The 17,500-nt window shown below is 42.0% G+C and overlaps 2 protein-coding genes across 10 annotated transcripts in view; both read left to right on the top strand.

Annotated features, from left to right (window-relative positions):
• LOC117499041 (R3H domain-containing protein 1-like) overlaps positions 1-8,884 on the top strand; it is a 41,845-nt gene extending 32,961 nt beyond the window's left edge. For 6 of the 9 annotated variants that reach the window (XM_034151276.1, XM_034151281.1, XM_034151279.1 and 3 more), the window contains 8 exons: positions 367-524; positions 700-833; positions 2,667-2,770; positions 4,658-4,833; positions 5,647-5,800; positions 6,262-6,359; positions 6,492-6,576; positions 7,682-8,884. In XM_034151276.1, coding sequence (XP_034007167.1) covers positions 367-524; positions 700-833; positions 2,667-2,770; positions 4,658-4,833; positions 5,647-5,800; positions 6,262-6,359; positions 6,492-6,576; positions 7,682-7,923 — 1,151 coding nt within the window. In that variant the 3' untranslated portion in view covers positions 7,924-8,884. The remainder of the gene's footprint in view (positions 1-366; positions 525-699; positions 834-2,666; positions 2,771-4,657; positions 4,834-5,646; positions 5,801-6,261; positions 6,360-6,491; positions 6,577-7,681) is intronic. The other 3 variants (XR_004557650.1, XR_004557649.1, XM_034151282.1) reach the window with 3 other exon arrangements.
• Positions 8,885-9,719: 835 nt separating this feature from the next.
• LOC117499078 lies at positions 9,720-12,993 on the top strand. The gene is made up of 3 exons (XM_034151361.1): positions 9,720-10,004; positions 10,997-11,091; positions 11,175-12,993. Exons 1-3 carry the CDS (start codon positions 9,791-9,793, stop codon positions 12,009-12,011), a joined length of 1,146 nt encoding a protein of 381 aa, XP_034007252.1. The 5' UTR covers positions 9,720-9,790; the 3' UTR covers positions 12,012-12,993.
• Positions 12,994-17,500: the final 4,507 nt, after the last annotated feature.

Below are 17,500 nucleotides of genomic sequence, written 5' to 3' on the forward strand. Positions count from 1 at the left end.
TATATTGACTTTCTCATTTATTCCAAGAGCCTCAACACTGCTTAGCTGTACCTCCACAATCTTTCAATCAGCTGCTGCTTGCTTTCTTATTCTTCCGATGACTCATTACCCTTAAAACTCTATGAATGTTTTCTTGTAAAATCTTGATAACCAAGTCTTAGAAATCATGAATATTAATGTCTATCTCGAGTCTCTTTTCTCTCGGTCACAGCGTTGTGCCTTCTGTTGATTCATTACCCTTAAAAATGTATAAATCTTGTGCTATTTCCTCCTAAAATCTTGATAACCATGTCTTAGAAATCCTGAATATTATTGAGTCTCTTTTCTCTCGGTCACAGCCTTGTTTCTTTCTCATTTTCGCCTCAGTGCACCAAGCCATGATGCCAAACCCAGCGTCCAGCTACCAGACCATAATGGGCATGCAGCCAACCTCCAGCCTCGCGCTCACTGGCAACCAGCAAAGCAATATGGGCAACCAGATGCAAGGCATGATGGTCCAGTACCCTCCAATGCAGTCTTATCAGGTATTTGGATGATCCGTGTCAGATTAATATTACTTGTGTGGAAATGAGAAAGAGATACGATTCTATATTCCTTGTTTTTCAGCTATTTATCCATTATTTGTGATGCTTTTTTGCAGATTATCTTATAGTTTTATGGTTTTATTTGCTGGTTAACCTGCTGATTTTGTCCCTGCAGCAGGTTTCCATGCCGCAGCAGTCGTACCAGCAGCCGGTTTTTGTTTCCTGTCAGCCGGGGCAGGGGGGGGTGGCGGTCGCCGGCATGCAGCCCTGCTACAGCCTGCTGCCCCCCAACCAGCACACCACCATGAGGTACCAGAGGCACCAGCATGTTGCAAAAGTCATGATAAACAATGCATTATTTCTCAAATGTCAATAGAAATGTATGCATTTTACCAGCATCTCATGAAACAGTGATGGAAAAATGACTGCTAATAAGCTCAGATTTATGTTCACCCTTTTATAACGACAGGTTGTAATAGCTGAAGAGCCTTTAATCGGTTTCAGATGGAGTTATTATCTCGCCTGTGGATTTGCTCTGTCCCAGAAAGCCATTTGCAGGTGCTCAATGCCGTTTCTCACTCCTGATAGGAGCCTCTTATTTATAGACATGACAGGCCTGACGAGCCAAGGTCATCTTTGTTCACTGTGGGCGAAAAATTGTAGTTATTACCACGATGCATTCAGTGTTTCCTGTCTGCGTGAAGCCCCTTTTTAAAAAAGCTTTTTTCCCAGTGTGTGAGCTCCGTGCTTTGGTTCTCATTATAAGCTGATTGATAGAACTAGTTCACAGAAAGCAAAAACATGTAATTAGTTCCTACCTCCATGGACCCAATCAATCTGGATAGTGGTGAGCAGAGCACTACTGGGACCGCCGTGTGCTCGTAACAAACACCAGACATGAGGCAGACATGTTCGTAGTCATCACCTGCAGAGGAACCACACACACACACACACACACACACACACACACACACACACACACACACACACACACACACACACACACACACACACACTTGAGAGGAGAGGTCAGTCTCTCATTGTCCCAGCTGTGAAATGAGGCTGCTTTAGTAGGGCAGTCGGAGGAAGTGATTTATGCTGCTGGCTCAGTGTTTTCCCACGAGGCCCGACTGTCCACCTGCAGCCTGTTTCTCCAGCAGCTGCAGAAAAAACCCTGCAGGCGAGATGCTTACCGAGCAACACGCCTGCTTTGCACATGGACTTAAAGTTACATTTCAATTTTAATACCCCCCAGCTGCAGCGCTAAGATCTCCGAGCTCCCGCAGATTTACGTCTGTGCAGGTTTAGAAGGGATTTACTAATCACTTAGGTGTGAGCGTTCACTCCTTTTTCCTCAATCTGGAGCGCCAGAAGCACTTCTGCTGACAAATGTGTCAACATTTAAACTTCAAACAGCTTATCGACTTATTTTAATGGAAAAGGTTCATCCATCTATCCATTTAGGCTTTTTTTCCTGCTCGTGTTTTAAGGTAAATAATGTATGATAGTGTTCAGAATTATGCAAGTCACAATTCATTTCATGGTCGATTAATCTTTCCATTATGGTTTTAATTAACAAAGTTGTTGTTTGCGCTATAAAATGTCAGAATGTAGTAACATAAATATGGCGCTCCAAGCCGAACAGGATGTTCTCAAATATCTTTACAACATCGGAAAACAATTACTAAATCGTTGCACCAGATGTGTTGATTTTAACCAAGTCCCTAATCCAAGTGTATTCAATTAAATTAACTGTTCAACAATGACAAGATATTATTTTCACATTTCAGAAGCTAAAAGGACTTATAAGCGTTGTCAAATAGTTAAAAAAAATGATGTAAATGTCAATAAATTCATGCTGGGCTAGGCATTAACGCACCATCATCTTACACACCTTGCCAGTTATAAGCTTAAAACATATTAAAATGTGTTTTATGTGCTGTTGTAAAAGGTCTTAGTGTACCTTGTGGCCTGTTGTAAAACCCTTGGTGTCCCGTGTGTTTCTCAGCTCCACAGTGAGTTTCCTGCCTTGCCAGTTAGAAGCTTAAAACATATTAAAATGTATTCTTTGTACTATTAAAATAAGTCTTAATTGACTTTGTTTCCTGTTGTAAAACCCTTGGTGTCCCGTGTGTTTCTCAGCTCCACAGTGAGCTTCCTGCCGGCACAGATGATGGAGCAGCTTCAGTTTCCTCAGACCTCGTCGCCCTGCGTTTCCCAGCAGCACCCGGGCCAACAGTACGCAGGTAAGCTCCGAAAAATATCCAAAACACCTGGTTCTGCTCACCAGGATCACACGGAGAATATTCCCTCCCTGACATTAGCCACTCTGGAGATTCCCCATCACTTCCAGCTTTTATTCCTCCCCATCTCTCAGTGTCAATAACGCTACGACCCGCGCCTCCTAATGAAATAATCTTCCCAGGGTTCACGTGTGTGCTTCAGAAGCGTGATTCGATTTACACTCTGGATTTTTAAAATGAGAAAAGAGTGAGGCGTGGTGCCGACGGCCCCCCGGGGGGGTTTGGATAAGTGAAAGTGATTTGCACGTCCACCTTTTTTTTTTCCCCGTCTTTCCCGGAGATTAAACAGCCGGTTGGTCTACCTCTGCAAATACATCGACAACAACTCAGTCTGAATGTCGTTTGGTGTGGGGGGAAACGATTAAAGTGAGAAATCACTGATGAAGCTTTTGGCAGGGACAAATTATCACATGGTTAAATCTAATATAGGTAAAAAATAGTCTTATTTCCTAACTGCCCTACTTCCCAACTGCTTCACTACAGGTTCATCATAAACTATCCACAACAGATTCATGCTTTAATGCAATAAAGAAATTGTTAATATATGACTGCTTCTGGCGATATATTGGGCTAGGTTTAATGGAGACAGATAAAACTACCACTAAGTGAATTAACATAAAAAAATTAACAAAAAATGTAAGCAATGAATCCCTCCATAATAACTCATCTTTTCATGTATTGGCCTTTTCGAAGGGCTCTTGCTGTCCAGAGGCCCAGGTGGGGCAGTCTCCTTACTAATGACCTTTATTATTCATGCCTGATTATTATGTGCGAGCGTCGGAGGGAGCCATCGTTTCCCGCCCGTCAGTAATGAGGTCGGATAAAGGTCTCACCTACAGCGTCACCAGTAAACATTTTTAATTGGCTCGGTCCAGAAATAATCTGTAGACTAAGTCCAAAAAGCCGTTGTCCTTGATACTGTTGTTGGGTGATAATTCATAAATCAACACGGGTGTCGGCCGTGCCAGGTTTACAATACGGTTTCCACCTAATGTGAGCTTTATGTAAACGGAAATTAATTACACGAGGGTGTGGGATTTATGGAGCTTCTGAAACCTCTTGATTGCTGAGTTGTTTGTTTTTTTAAGTCAAGCGTCATAAGATAGTGTGATCATTGCAGAGGGAATGGGATGTTATTGCCACCACGGATATGCCCTTAAAATCCAGGCACTTAGAACCTAATTGCTTAGCTGCCTTTTCACTGATGAGGTGTGCAGCTGAACTAAAGTGCTGTTTGGTGAATAAATGATGATATTTTTTTCATATATTTATTGAGTTTTCACAGGGTAACACAATCAAGATGGAGCATGATACCAATATCTACCCCCTTTTTTTCCACTTATCCCAAACCACAGAACGCATTCTCCACACAATGCAATAAAATAATAAATGTATTATTATAAATAAATACATTAGTTCCAAGAAATCCAAATAAATCCAAAAAATAAATAGATTATACCAAGACAACACAACAGTAAATGAATATAAAGATGTGTAAACCGAAGGTGTATATATAATAATAAATACATAAAAATATGTCCTTTCCATGCATGACCTTATTAATAAATAAATAATAATAATTAATAATGATTCATTCTATTAAGAGGCGCCTTTCAAAGCACCCAAAGGACACCAGACAATTCATAAAATATTCGAAGGAAAGGTTTAAGACGGTACAAAAAGACCGTAACATGTAGCACGACAGTGAGTAGGCTGATCTGAACAGGTTTTGAGGAGGGACTTGAATGTGGTGATTGTGTCAGACTGTCGGATATTTGATACACTGCATTTTTAGCTCACAGCTTGTGTTTTTCCGTTTTCTTTGTGCAGGGTTGTTACCCGCGGCCCCCGGTGGTGGCATGGTGATGCTGCAGATGACGGCGCCCTCCTGCCAGCAGCAAAGAGCCCCCTCCCCCTGTCAGAGGAAACCAACCAGCCACAAACACCCGGAGCACCAGCGCAGCCGCAGACCTGCAGAACTCCTGCCGCCTCTAGAAAACACCCAGGTACAAACGCTGCCCGTGTGCAAAGATAAGATAAGAAAAGATGGGATAAGAAGTCCTTTATTGATCCCAAGTTGGGACATAAAAATATATGGAATTGTACAAAGATAATCAAACCCCACTCTTTCTGCAATAAACCGTGTCTTAATGTACATTATTTAATTTCTTATTCGGTTCTTGTACATATCATATTCTATTTACTTTCTTGCACTATTTTTATTTTTGTATTTTATTATATATGTTGCATTGTTGGAGGAGCTCAGGTCAGAAGAATGTCATTGCCATTTCTACACTGTGCATATGACAATAAAACCTTTGAATTTTAAATTGAAAAACGGTTGAGTATTTCTAATCTCCTTATAACCTTATCTAGCTTTTTTAATTTAATCACCTCAGTGGTCCAGAGCTTTTGACTTTTTCCCAAACAATGTTAAATTAAATTCTACATTTGCTCGAGCGATGTTTGCCACACAGAGCAATACAGTACGTGTCAGAAAGTTACAGACGGTTACAAGAAAGCAATTTGAAAGCCAATTTAGTTTTGTTGTCTGAGTTTGACAGTGACGCCAGGCTCGCCTCCTGCGCTCCAGGCGGGTTAAATGTCGCCGTAAATAGGCTCAGCAAATGAAGTCGGCGCTGGCGTAACCTGAAAACGAGGAGGGAATAGTCCTCAGCATCAGGGCGTAATGGTACATTAAGGGGACTAATGTGGATGGGACGGTACATTAAAGCAATGACTCGCAGTGGTTGCTTTTTTTGAATGAAAGTGTTTTTTCTTCTTCCCTCTTCTTCCTCTTTCCGGTGTGTTGTGTGTAGAGCAGCCGGCCCTTATCGCGGGCCCTCACGCCCTTGCCAGGCCGCCCGCCCAGCGTCAAGGGCCTCCCATCAGGCATTTCCTCCATCCCTGTCATGGCCCACCACCCGCACCACCCCCCGCCGCTCCCTACAGCCTTCTGCCACAGTGGACAAGGTCAGTAGTAACGCAGAAGTAAAGACATTACAGGATCATCTAAACCTATTCCTGCCTCAAGCCTGAGTGTGCAGAGATGTTTTGCAAACAGTTTGATTGTGTAGAGAAACTGTCATGCAAAAAATACTTTACTTGAGCAAACAGAAATGTATTTTATGCTAAGTCAATTAACCTTTGCTCACGTATTCTCAACACCCTTAGATTGATTTGCACTTTCACTTATTTAGCATTGTGATGCATTTATAGTGGAGTATTAGGTCATTTCTGATTGGCTGTTATATCTTTATCTCATTTGCTTCTATTGTCTGTTAGTTAGTAGGTTATTTGAGATTTGTATAATTAATAATAAATGTCCTCTAGTACGCTCAGGATCTCCAATCCAAATCAATTTAAAGTTTCTTGTTTCTACGGATCTGAAAATCCACTTTTGATTAATACCTTGTTGTGTTTTGTCTGTGAAGGTGAAGCACACTACTCTCTACTGGGCCAACCTCTACAGTACAAACCCTCCATCAGACCTCCGCTGATCCACACCGCCCACATGGTGGCCAAACACCAGGTCAGACACACACACACACACACACACACACACTCCTGCAATAACGTTATTACCATTTTCTGGAGTCAATCCTCTGTATTAAATGATAAAAAGTTGCATCTCAGATGAGCTGATGGCCTTCTTTCTCCTCAGGGTCCACTGGGGGTTTGGCGAAGCGCTCATGGGAGGAAGGCCAGCAGAAAACCTCTGTCTTCAGATCTCAGTGTAGGTGAAGCAGGTAATAGGAAGTCCAGAGGGAGGCATTAGTTTAGTGAACCTCCATTTAACGGCAGTCATTTTAAGTTTACTCGACGTTCTGACCTAGATGTAACCTTCCCTGTACAGAAAGTATTTTTCAATACTTAAGTTCATGCAATCCTGACTCAAACATCGTATTTTAAAGAGAAAAAGGAAAGTAAGTAATAAACTCAGCTTCTGTGCAGATTACCTGAAATAACATCAGGTTTTTGTAGTGTCAAAATGTGCTTTCTGCACTCCGCAGCTGAGGAGGAGAAGTGTGTGTTAGTGTGTGTGTAAGCAGAATAAATCACAGACGGGGCAGATCTCACACCTGGCAGTGCAACCTGCAGCCCCGGCGGTATTGTGCCGACAGAAATGTGCTGATTATTTCAAATACAGCGTCAAATTTGTGCACACACCGGGGTATTATTTTTGCATTATTCAGGTGCTTTAGTCAATCATATCACAAGTGCAATCAACAAGGAGTTTTTGTTTTGTGCGTTAAATGTAGAACTGCAACAAACAAAAATGTAAATTTTCGCTTAATATGCAGGTTTTCTTTTCTAGATTTAACATCAGAAAATAATGATTAATGTCCCTCGCATTTGATTAGATTGTCCAGGGGGAGGTCTTGTTTTATCGGTCCACAATCCAAAGATATTCAGTGTAATAACAGAGAGGAAATATCTATATTTCACAGCATTTTTCTGCCATTTTGCATGAAAAAATACTTCATAGATTATCGGAATAGTTTGTGATAATTAATAATCTTTATTTGTATAGCACCTTTCATACAACAAGTGCAGTCCAAATTGCTTCACAAAGACATTTCACAGACAATTGATCTCACACAGAATACAGATACCGTTAAAAGACATGAAAATTGACAATAATGTGGAAAGTTCTAGCAACAAAACAGCATTATTTTTAAGACCGAGTAAAAACATTTGAGTGACATTGTGACTTGTTCGACCGACCTTCAGCCCACAGCTTTTCCCTGACAGCCGCATTTTATCGAAGCCTCCCGATGGTATAGTTGTGATTCCTCTGGCAGTTGTTGTTATTTCCCGCCTGCTCACAGTGCTGTCTGTGTTTGTCTGTAGTGAGCAGTCAGATCCTGGAAGTGACGGATCCTCCGGAGGGGATCAGCTGTACAGAATCACACCACCTCCTGGCAAACTTCTGCAAAGGGGGCCAATTGATCCAGCGAAACACCACCAGGGACACTCACCTGGCCTCATCATACTCCATCTTTGCCATGCTACCCTCCAGATACTCCGCCCCGAGCAGCACGCTCCACCACAGGACTAGCACCGGACACAAAGTGGAGCGCTGTGACTCTTAACTCGGCGAACTCATAGCTGCTAAAACTCCCGGTGCGTCGAAGGAGCGTGAAACGAACGCACATCGAAAACCACCTGCCTCTGCTGCCTCAGTCTGGAGTTCACAGACTCTGTCCAAATCAAAAGCTAATGTTTTGAAGAATGAATGTTCACTTTTTTTATTTTGTTTTACTTCATTTTATCTGGCCAAAAGGTCTGAGGTTTGTTTTTTCGAAATGCGTCCGATGACCATCTCTACTTAAAAAAAATTCTAGTTTGCTGTTCGAAAGTGTTTGGAGAGCTTTGGGATTTTCTTTTAAAAAAAAAAAACAGGTGTATGCATCATATCGAGCTCATGGTGATCATAATCCAACTGTTTTCTGGTTCAATAATGTTTTTGTGCACACTTGACACGTGAAATTGGGGTTCCCCTACCATGTAATTGAATTCAAACTGAGCATTCATATCAAAGCAAGTGTCATATTTTATTTAACATTCATCAATAATTCCTTCATCTGTTTTCTAGCCACTGAAACTGAGAAGCGTTTATCCGCAGTGAGGTACACAGGAATGAGTTCTTGTTCAACATGCTCCCAACGATAACACACAGCAGCCCATACAATAATAAACACTGAATAATAGATATACTACCTGAATTATTTGCAGTCACTTTTATACACAGTGAATGTTGGATTTGCACTGAAGTGATGAACGAGATGGAGATTTAATTGCTATCGGACTGGGCCTGGATTTCTTTCTTTTATCGACCCCATCGTTCCTGTTTGTTGCACTCGACCAGGCCACTTTCTTTTATATTTAATTAAAATGTTTATATGCACAAGAAAAATGCAAACGAGTGTGTCGTTCTACTTGGCTTCTTCTTTTTTGTTTTGGATTTTGTTTGTGTGAATCATGAGGTCGCTGTGTCTGGTGTGGCTTTTTTCCTTTTCTTTTGGTTTGACTCTAATAAATGTTTGCACCACACGTGTTTACATAACTTTTTCCTATGTTTAAAGGTGAGCAATAAACTGACAGTATGTTAGGAATCAGAAGGGCTCCCCACAGAGGAGAAATGTACATAGTTACAGCATTATATAGATAGCAGCATATATAAGGACAAATAACACACTAGTAGATAAAAAGGCATGCACATAGTGTTTGAAATAATAAAATACAAATTGCACACATTCAGGGAATATAAATAAGCAGTATTTATAAAATAAGTGACATTGTAGTACACTATTTGGTACACTTGATTGATTGATTGAAAAGTTTATTAACAGCTTGTATATTGGGTACAGTACAGTACAGCTCAAAACATACAATTGTTAAGGGGATGCAGACCAGAGAAAGACTTTCATCTTGTTTACATCAGGGTCCCCCATTTCCAATTCATCATATCATTTAAGACATATAAGACATATTTGACATACAGATGGCTTATTTACAATTTACATACAGTTGGTTTTTTACATACAGATGGCTTATTTACAATTTTCATTTTAGATTTCGTTCTAATACATCCTAACCGGACATTTAAGACATACCAAGTCTACAGATATACAGTTAAGAGTGTATTTAACAGTTTCCTTGATGCAAGATGTTCCTATAGTGTACGGGGAAGAATAATAGCAACATGATGAGGCAACTGTTGGGAAAATGTTGCTCTTGGCTTTGCAGAGATGCAGAAATTAGCCATTTTGACATGTAAGTTAACGTAGAGCAACAGTGAGCCCTAGTGGACAGCTGTAGATACTAACGCATGCACAGCAGAGTGAAAGTGAAAGCAAACTCTCCCGGTAGCTGTGTGTGTGTTTATAGCAACAGCTCGGGGTTTACAGTGGAGGGAAAAGGCGCCTTAGCAGTTAGCTGAGATGCTCGCTGGGCTTCATGTCTGTAGCCGAAATGGAGACAGATTCCCGGGAGGAAAAGAGGACCGTAGTGGTGTCCGGTGTGCCCGAAGTGCTGCCCGTCAGCAGGATGATAGACAAGCTAACAATTCACTTCCAGAGCTGCAGAAAGAGCCATGGAGGAGACGTGGAGGTCGTCAAGTTACCCACCAACATGCAGGGGGTCGCTTTGGTCACTTTTGACAAAGCTGAAGGTAAGTCAACCTCTTCTAAACACAAGCTACAAGCTACTTTCATTTAATTTCAAACCTTTATTTATCCAGGTGTATCCCATTGAGATCATTGATCTCTTTTTCAAGGGAGACCTAACTGTGTGTGTGTGTGTGTGTGTGTGTGTGTGTTGTGATTTAAGTTTCAAGTCTCACTTTTAGGAAGCACCAGTTCGAGTTAAAGCCGAATAAATTCATTTTTTTTAGAAAGCAGCCCCAGTGTGAGCATCTTGTGTATTCACGTTATCATAATACTTCAGTAATAACTATTCGGCTGTACTGAAGGTATACAAACATCAGCATCTGAATCATAATAAAGATCGTGTTTACTACTCAAAGATAGTGACAGGAAGTGACATATTTCCTCTAGATGTACAACGTAAACAAATCAAAACTATCACTAATAATGGTATTGGTGTTTTCTTCACTTCAATGCAGTAATGCAAACATATTTTAGGGTGTATAAACAGTATATCATAGTAAACTGTACCTGTATCGAGAGATACAGCTGCAAATTGACAAAGTGATTTTGAAAGGCGTGTTACAGATTGAATATTTTACCATACACGTGACAGTATTTCTGGACACGCCTGCAGGGATTTTCTAAGCTGCTAAATTCACATTTATTCAGTTATCATTAGTTATGACTGGCTGTAAGTCATAAGCAGTGACTAGATATTTAAATGCCTTAAGCCATGTGCAGTCATTTCTGAATGTATCTCCTATTTAATGCTTTAATTGGTTCCCATGGGACCCTCAATTAATTCCCCTGGGAACCACTTATAATACAATATGTAGAGAGGTGAGGTATATATCAATCATTTATCTACAGGAAGTGCTGCGTTGATGCATGCCAGTGGTTTGATTCACCAGATTACAGTATGGTGGCAGCATCAGAATGGGAGATAATGAGGTTTTGTGTCATTTTTGAATGGCTTTATGAACATTATAACATATCAGTGCACTTCTCTTGGCAGATGCAAACAGGGCGGTGGGAAAGGAGCAGCAGATCATGGCGGACGATGAGTTTCCAGAAGAATACCTGCTCACTGTGTTCCCCTTCTCTACAGATGTAAGCGTCACTTTATTCTTACATGCATAGTGGTTAGTTTTCTCATATGATATATAAGATATTAATGTGTTCTTGTGCTGCAGGTGTTTTTCTACGTCTCCAGCGCTACAGTTGATCTCTCCGTGTTCGGCAGAGATCAGTCGTCGCTGATTCAGAGTCTGCGGTCAGCTCACAGGTCGATACGTTTCCTACCTTCACCAAAGCGGAGAAAACCCACCATCGAAGGGCCTTTCACCGCCGTCCGAGCCCTGAGACAGGACCTCATCCTCAGGGCGGAAAGACTTAACTCCACAGCCCAAACATCTGCCGTCAAACTCAAAGAAACTGCTCCTAATCCCAGGGTCACATCTCCTCACAGCTCTGTAAGCCGCCACGGGGCTAAAGCTAAGCTGGGACCAGGAAGTGCTAACTGCTTATCACCTCCACTGCACACCACAGGTGAGGAAACACAACGCCTGCATTCTGAAACTCATTCCCCGAGGCGAAAAGCTTCTTGTGAGAGAGATCGGCTCGAATTGCCCACAGAAAATCGGACAGAGCAAGTAGAGACAAACCCCAGACCAGTGCACAATTCAAGGAATAGACCTTCCTTAATAGGCCTGGAGATGGAAATATCTCCAAAACAGTCAGGGGTAGACGATATGTCAGATAAACGCAGCAGACCAGACAGGGTTTCAGCCTCTACGATCAGAGGGGAGAGTCAGACAGGCAGCAGCAGCAGCGCTGACTATCTGCAGGAATCAGATCAGAAGAGCCCTGCCACCACGACTAAGATCCAAACCAGACACAAACATGTCTCAAAGTCCTCCAAGAGTAACACTGAGGAGACGGGGAAATGTGTCTGCAGTTGGTCTCGAGGATCAGGAGGATACGTGCATCTGGGTGGACTCCTACATATTCAATTACATCGAAAAATTTGACAAAGAGGAGTTCGACCAATGCTCCAGAGGCGTTGATGTGTCCGTTCAGAGCGAAGGCACCGACCTCGTAAGGTTAGTTTTAACCGAGAGGCCAACTTCCACGGTCTCACGGCTGCAGTATGCGTTAGGAAGCCTCAAAGGTCTAGTGGAGATTTGGAGGATAATGTTGAGGGTTCATCAGATCGACTACAACAAGAAGGATAAACAGAAACTGATACAAATCTGCAAAGATGTGGATGTCCTGTTCGTTAACGTTTTATACATGATAGAGGACTCTTGTGTTAAAGTCATTGGCTACTCATCTTCCAGTCACCTGTTCTGTCAAAAGGTGGAGGAAAGACTAAACCCAAAGACCCTCTAAGAAGATTTACATGGAGGAGAAATACATGACTGCAGTTCTATAAAATGACCACAGGGTGGCAGCATTGTGCATCCACAGAACCAGCTCCTGCACAGTGTGTCGGAAATCAACAAAGTTAGGCATTATCAGCACATTTTTGATTACTCTGTTCCACAACAACATGTTTTTGTATTACCCTGGCTAATAATCAGAGTTATATGAGTTAATAACACTGTATCTATGACATTCCTGCCTCTATAACCCAGTTTAATGTTCTTATTAAATGAAAGAATCTAATGATTTCCCTTTGTTTAGCGCGGGTTGATAATTAGGCCTTTTAAAATGAAATGTAATACACAGCAGTAGGGACACATCTTAATTAACCTCCTCACATCTCAATAACAATAGACAGGCTTCTTATTAACAATTAGAATTGACAACCCATACATATTTGAATCATTTTGAGGCATTAGTTATGTATTTAATGCAGAAATAAACGTGGAAAATACTCTTAATATAAAGTATATTTTATTAACTTGAATATTTGTCTAATTTTATATTGTTATGTGTATAGATTTCTCCTTAATTGACCAACATTTTTGTGATAATGGTACGTTTTGCATCTCTGTGATTATGTTTTGTAGTTGTATATATTTTTTAATTAAAACTTGTAATACAGAAATGATTTGCACTAATCTAATCAACTGGGGAGGTTTCATGGTGATATATAGGTATCCTATTCACCTGTAGTGTCTCCCTTTAACATATTGTATGACAGAATTGCATCTTAAGTCTTTATTGACGCTTTACGGCTTGAATATTTTACATTCTGTGCTTTGCCTTTGTTATACATTTTCCAATTTCTACAGTTTCTTTCGCTGTGATTCAAACCAGGGGCAGTAGGGGGCGCTATGACACTTTCTCCAATATGGTGAAATGAGAGAAAATAGAAAAACAGACAGAGAATAGAGTCCTGCTCAATGGAGGCTGGGTTTTGGCAAGCAGGGTGCAGATTGGCAGACAAATGATGTCAGTTGGACGTCCCATTATACACCCTCTCCCCCTCCACACACACACACACACACACACACACACACACACACACACACACACACACACACACACAGGGCCTCACCTTCTCCCAGGGAAACACTGATCCGAGCTTGTGATGTGTGGAGAAGATGTTCGGTAAAAATATCTTTTTTCTCTCTCCTGCGATTATGCAAATGAGCTCGCCCCACGGCCTCGGTAATTGATTCATTATGTAAAAATAAGCCACACAACCATAATGAACACACACACAAACACAGACAATCACTCATTTCCCAGACACACACACACACACACACACACTCTTGTTGTTACCATAGGAACATAGTGGAAGAGGTTGCCGAGCTGCAGCACTAGGCGTTGTTAGGGGAAGCTCTTGAGTACAATGCATGGAGGACGGAGGAATTACATTACAGCAGAAGAACCCTTAATACAGACTCTTAACACACACACACCTCCCTGTTGCCCCTTCCCCTTGAACAATTACCCGTTATTTATGGGGAGGGGGTGTGGGGTTACCGTGGTATAATGGAAAGGAGGGTCAACAAGCAGAAAGCGTGAATCCTTTTTCCTGAAATGGTCCTCCATTACATGTCTTTTCATCCTATCTGCTTATTATGCATACATATAATTGGATAATTGCATTTTTGAATATATTAAACACGTACATGACTTCCATCACGAGGGAGGTCAGAAACAGAGAAGGAGGCCTGAGTGTCTTTGTGAGGACGTTTCTCCACAGATGGATTACTGAACAGGCAGGAGGGGCTATTATTGGAAAGTCAAGAGTGAAAATATGGCTTGCAAAAAGATGCCGGGACAACAACAGAGGCAAGAAACAAATGTACAGACAGATCAAAACAAGGAAGTGTGTGTGTGCTTGTGTTCAGACACACACATCTCAGAGGTCAGAGGTCGTGCAGTAAGGCAGCAAGCCTCCACGTCACATTTTGAGGAATGTGGCTGCTGGTGATGGATCGTCCTCCTCAGGCGGTGCGTGTGTGTGCGTGTGCGTGTGCGGGTGTGGTGGTGTGTGTGTGTGTGTGTGTGTGTGTGTGTGTGTGGTGTGTGTGTGTGTGTGTGTGTGTGTGTGTGTGTGTGTGTGTGTGTGTGTGTGTGTGTGTGTGGCGGTCACAAATTGAGTCTTAATGATTCTCTTTACAGACCATCAACCTGCCCAGGAGGGGGGTTTGGAGTTATACCCCCCCCCCCCCCCCACCCCCCCTGCTGTTATAGGGGTGTGAGGGAGATGTGATGGAAGAGCCTTGTAGGAGAAATTGGGGGCAACAGACCAAAAAACAGTTTGTGTGTACAGGAAGCCGTGGAAAAAGGACGACTTGTGTTTAATTGGTCTCGCAACACATGACCCGTAATGTAAACACACCGAATCCCCTGGACGTTTAAAATGTGGCCCATGAGAGACTGATGATTAATGTGTAGATTGTGTGTCCTCCAGTGATCCCATTTACTCCATATACTATCTTCATGGATGCATTCATCTCCTATCTATGCACCAGTTGCCTTTGGAGAGTTTCCCTCCTCTCACCTGCCTCCACACCTGCCTCTCATCACCCAATTATCCCCATGTATACCTGCCGTAGCCACACGATGCCATGTGGGTCTAGTTGTGAGGTAAGAATGATCATATCAGGGTGTAAATCAGCATTTCTCTTCATATATTTTGTTGAGTTATCTTCTCTGTGACGCAGAAAGCAAGACACACATTGCAAAAATAGGTGATTTCATCCTCTCCCTTCCTCCCCGGCCTCACTTACGATCTGATGCAGGAAGTGTCAGTGTAATTATCAGTCTCTCGTCTGACCGGTTCAAACAGCTCTCAGTGAGCCGGGGTGTGAAGAAGAAACGCGAGGGGCTGTTAAAGCTCCACACCGCAGGCCGCAGCGCTCAACACACGGCCGCCACATGTGGGCCCCCCTGAATATAGACTACTTCTTTGCACGTGGATATTTAAAGACAGGGGGCTGTATTCACTCTCAAGCTAAATGTATTTCCTATGGATGTAAACAAGAGCTTCTGGCACTTCCATTTGTCATTGCATCCTTTTTTTTAAGGGTGATTCAGACCTTGTTATAGTGCTTTCTGGTTTAACTAGGAACTCTAAACATTCACCTTCTTGTTTAATTACAATATAACTCCATACCCTACTTTTCTGACGTCACATGACAAAGGAAGTTCACATTGTAAATAGTAAACCTACTGTACTAATCATCAACTAAAACACAAGGTTAAGTACATTTGTCTGTATTTAATTTAAATACTGCATGCTTTCTGCAAGTGTTAATATGTTGTCATTGTGATTAGGGAGCTGGTAGCGTTAAAGTTAACTAATTACATTTGCCAAAGCATTATACATTTTTCTTGTTCAGGCAAGCTTTATTGTTTGGTGCACCTGGAACACTTTGAAGGGTGGATGTTGTTCATTTCCTTTTTCCCAATAACACAGAGCTCAAAATGGCAATTATGAACATTTGCAATGGCTCTCAACCCTCTGTGTAGCATAAGAGTACTCTGCTCTGTATTGGAAATATCTTTCCTTGCATCGTCCCCGTCAAAAGAGGACAGAAATCTTAGTAGAAAATAACCTTTTTTTGTAGAAAGTGATGCAGTCTTTGGTCCCAGACGCAGGATAAATGGCTGAACTGGTTCATTGACTCGAGCCGTTCCAAAATATCATCTGATTGGTTATGCTGCCAAGTGGGAGACATTCTCAATTTCATCCCTCATCTCTCAGCTCCATTACCTGACAAAAGACAGCAGAGTCCTGAGAGAGGCGTATCTCTCGGGTGGCAGCCGATGATTTGTGTGTCTCCAGATCATTCTGTGCACTCTGTCTTGTTTTAAAATGGACGTGTGCAGGAGGGGGAAACTCTGCAGAAACAGAGGCTCATAATTGAGATTTGTGTGAAAGCACCTGTACGATTTAATGGCCTGGACAATTTGAAAATTGAAGTCTGGACAGAAATGGCATTAGTGGCACCGTTTTTATATTCTGCCTGCAGTTATACATGCTGCACTGACCACAGGACCCCAGCTTGATAATAAAATCTGTAGCACTGTGAAATTCAGATGGTGAGTTCACTTACCCTGAGGAAAAAGTGCAATAAATTAGACCCAAAACTGTGCCATTTCTGTGACAGCCAAACAAAGAATCCAGCCCCCCTTGACAAAAGGAAGATTTACATAATTATACTGGGAACAGATTACATAAAAAGACTCCTTGTATAATTCATAACTCCGTCTTTCCACACAAATGGTATCTGTTTCTGGACCAAATGGTGAAGAGAGAGAGAAAGGACAGATGGAGGCGGCGAGTAAGAAAAGGTTGGGAATACATCAGTGGCCTACTGAGCCAACAGGATGTGCCAGCATGGGTGTGTTTGCACATGCAGGTGTGTGTGATGAGGGCATTTGTATGCTGTCGGCATCTGAAATCAGTCGTGTGGTGAAGATGAATGGCGTTGGCTTTAAGTCAAATGTTAATGCTAAGACAAAGGGATGAGAAAAGAGGGAGACATGTAGACAGATTGTGCATCGTGTCATAACTACAAATGCCAAAATATAGAATTAAATTCAGTGTGTACAGTCTGCAAACAGTTTAATTAAAAATGCACTTAGACACGACGTCTCCTCATCTCCGGTCGCTCACCTCGAAGAGTGAAAACACACTGATTAGATTAGCCCGACTGGAGTCTTTAAAGACTTCTGGAAATGTCAGCAGAATCATCAAAGCGCCCGCCTCCTTCGTAAAGCCTTGATGAAAGGCATTCTCCACATACTGCGCCTTCTATATTGTTAGCTCACGGGTACAACGTCTACATCTGCACAACATTATTGCTTTTATGGGAGTTTTATAAGTGGAGACAGACCGAAATCGGGCAAAGACAAGTGACATTTCCCCCTCTTAGCTACACCCCGAGCCCACCAACTCTGTGCTGCATTTGCAAATCTGTCACATGTACTCATGTACTTGTTTTACGAGCATACCTCTTTTTTTGCTCAGGGCGCCTCCTCCCTTGATGGTGCACTTTCTCTACAAGACAAGGTGCACCTCTGCCTGCTTTTTCTCCATCACCTGAAG

The sequence above is a fragment of the Trematomus bernacchii genome, unplaced genomic scaffold (genome assembly GCF_902827165.1).
Source record: "Trematomus bernacchii unplaced genomic scaffold, fTreBer1.1, whole genome shotgun sequence".
NCBI classification, from domain to species: Eukaryota; Metazoa; Chordata; class Actinopteri; order Perciformes; family Nototheniidae; genus Trematomus; species Trematomus bernacchii.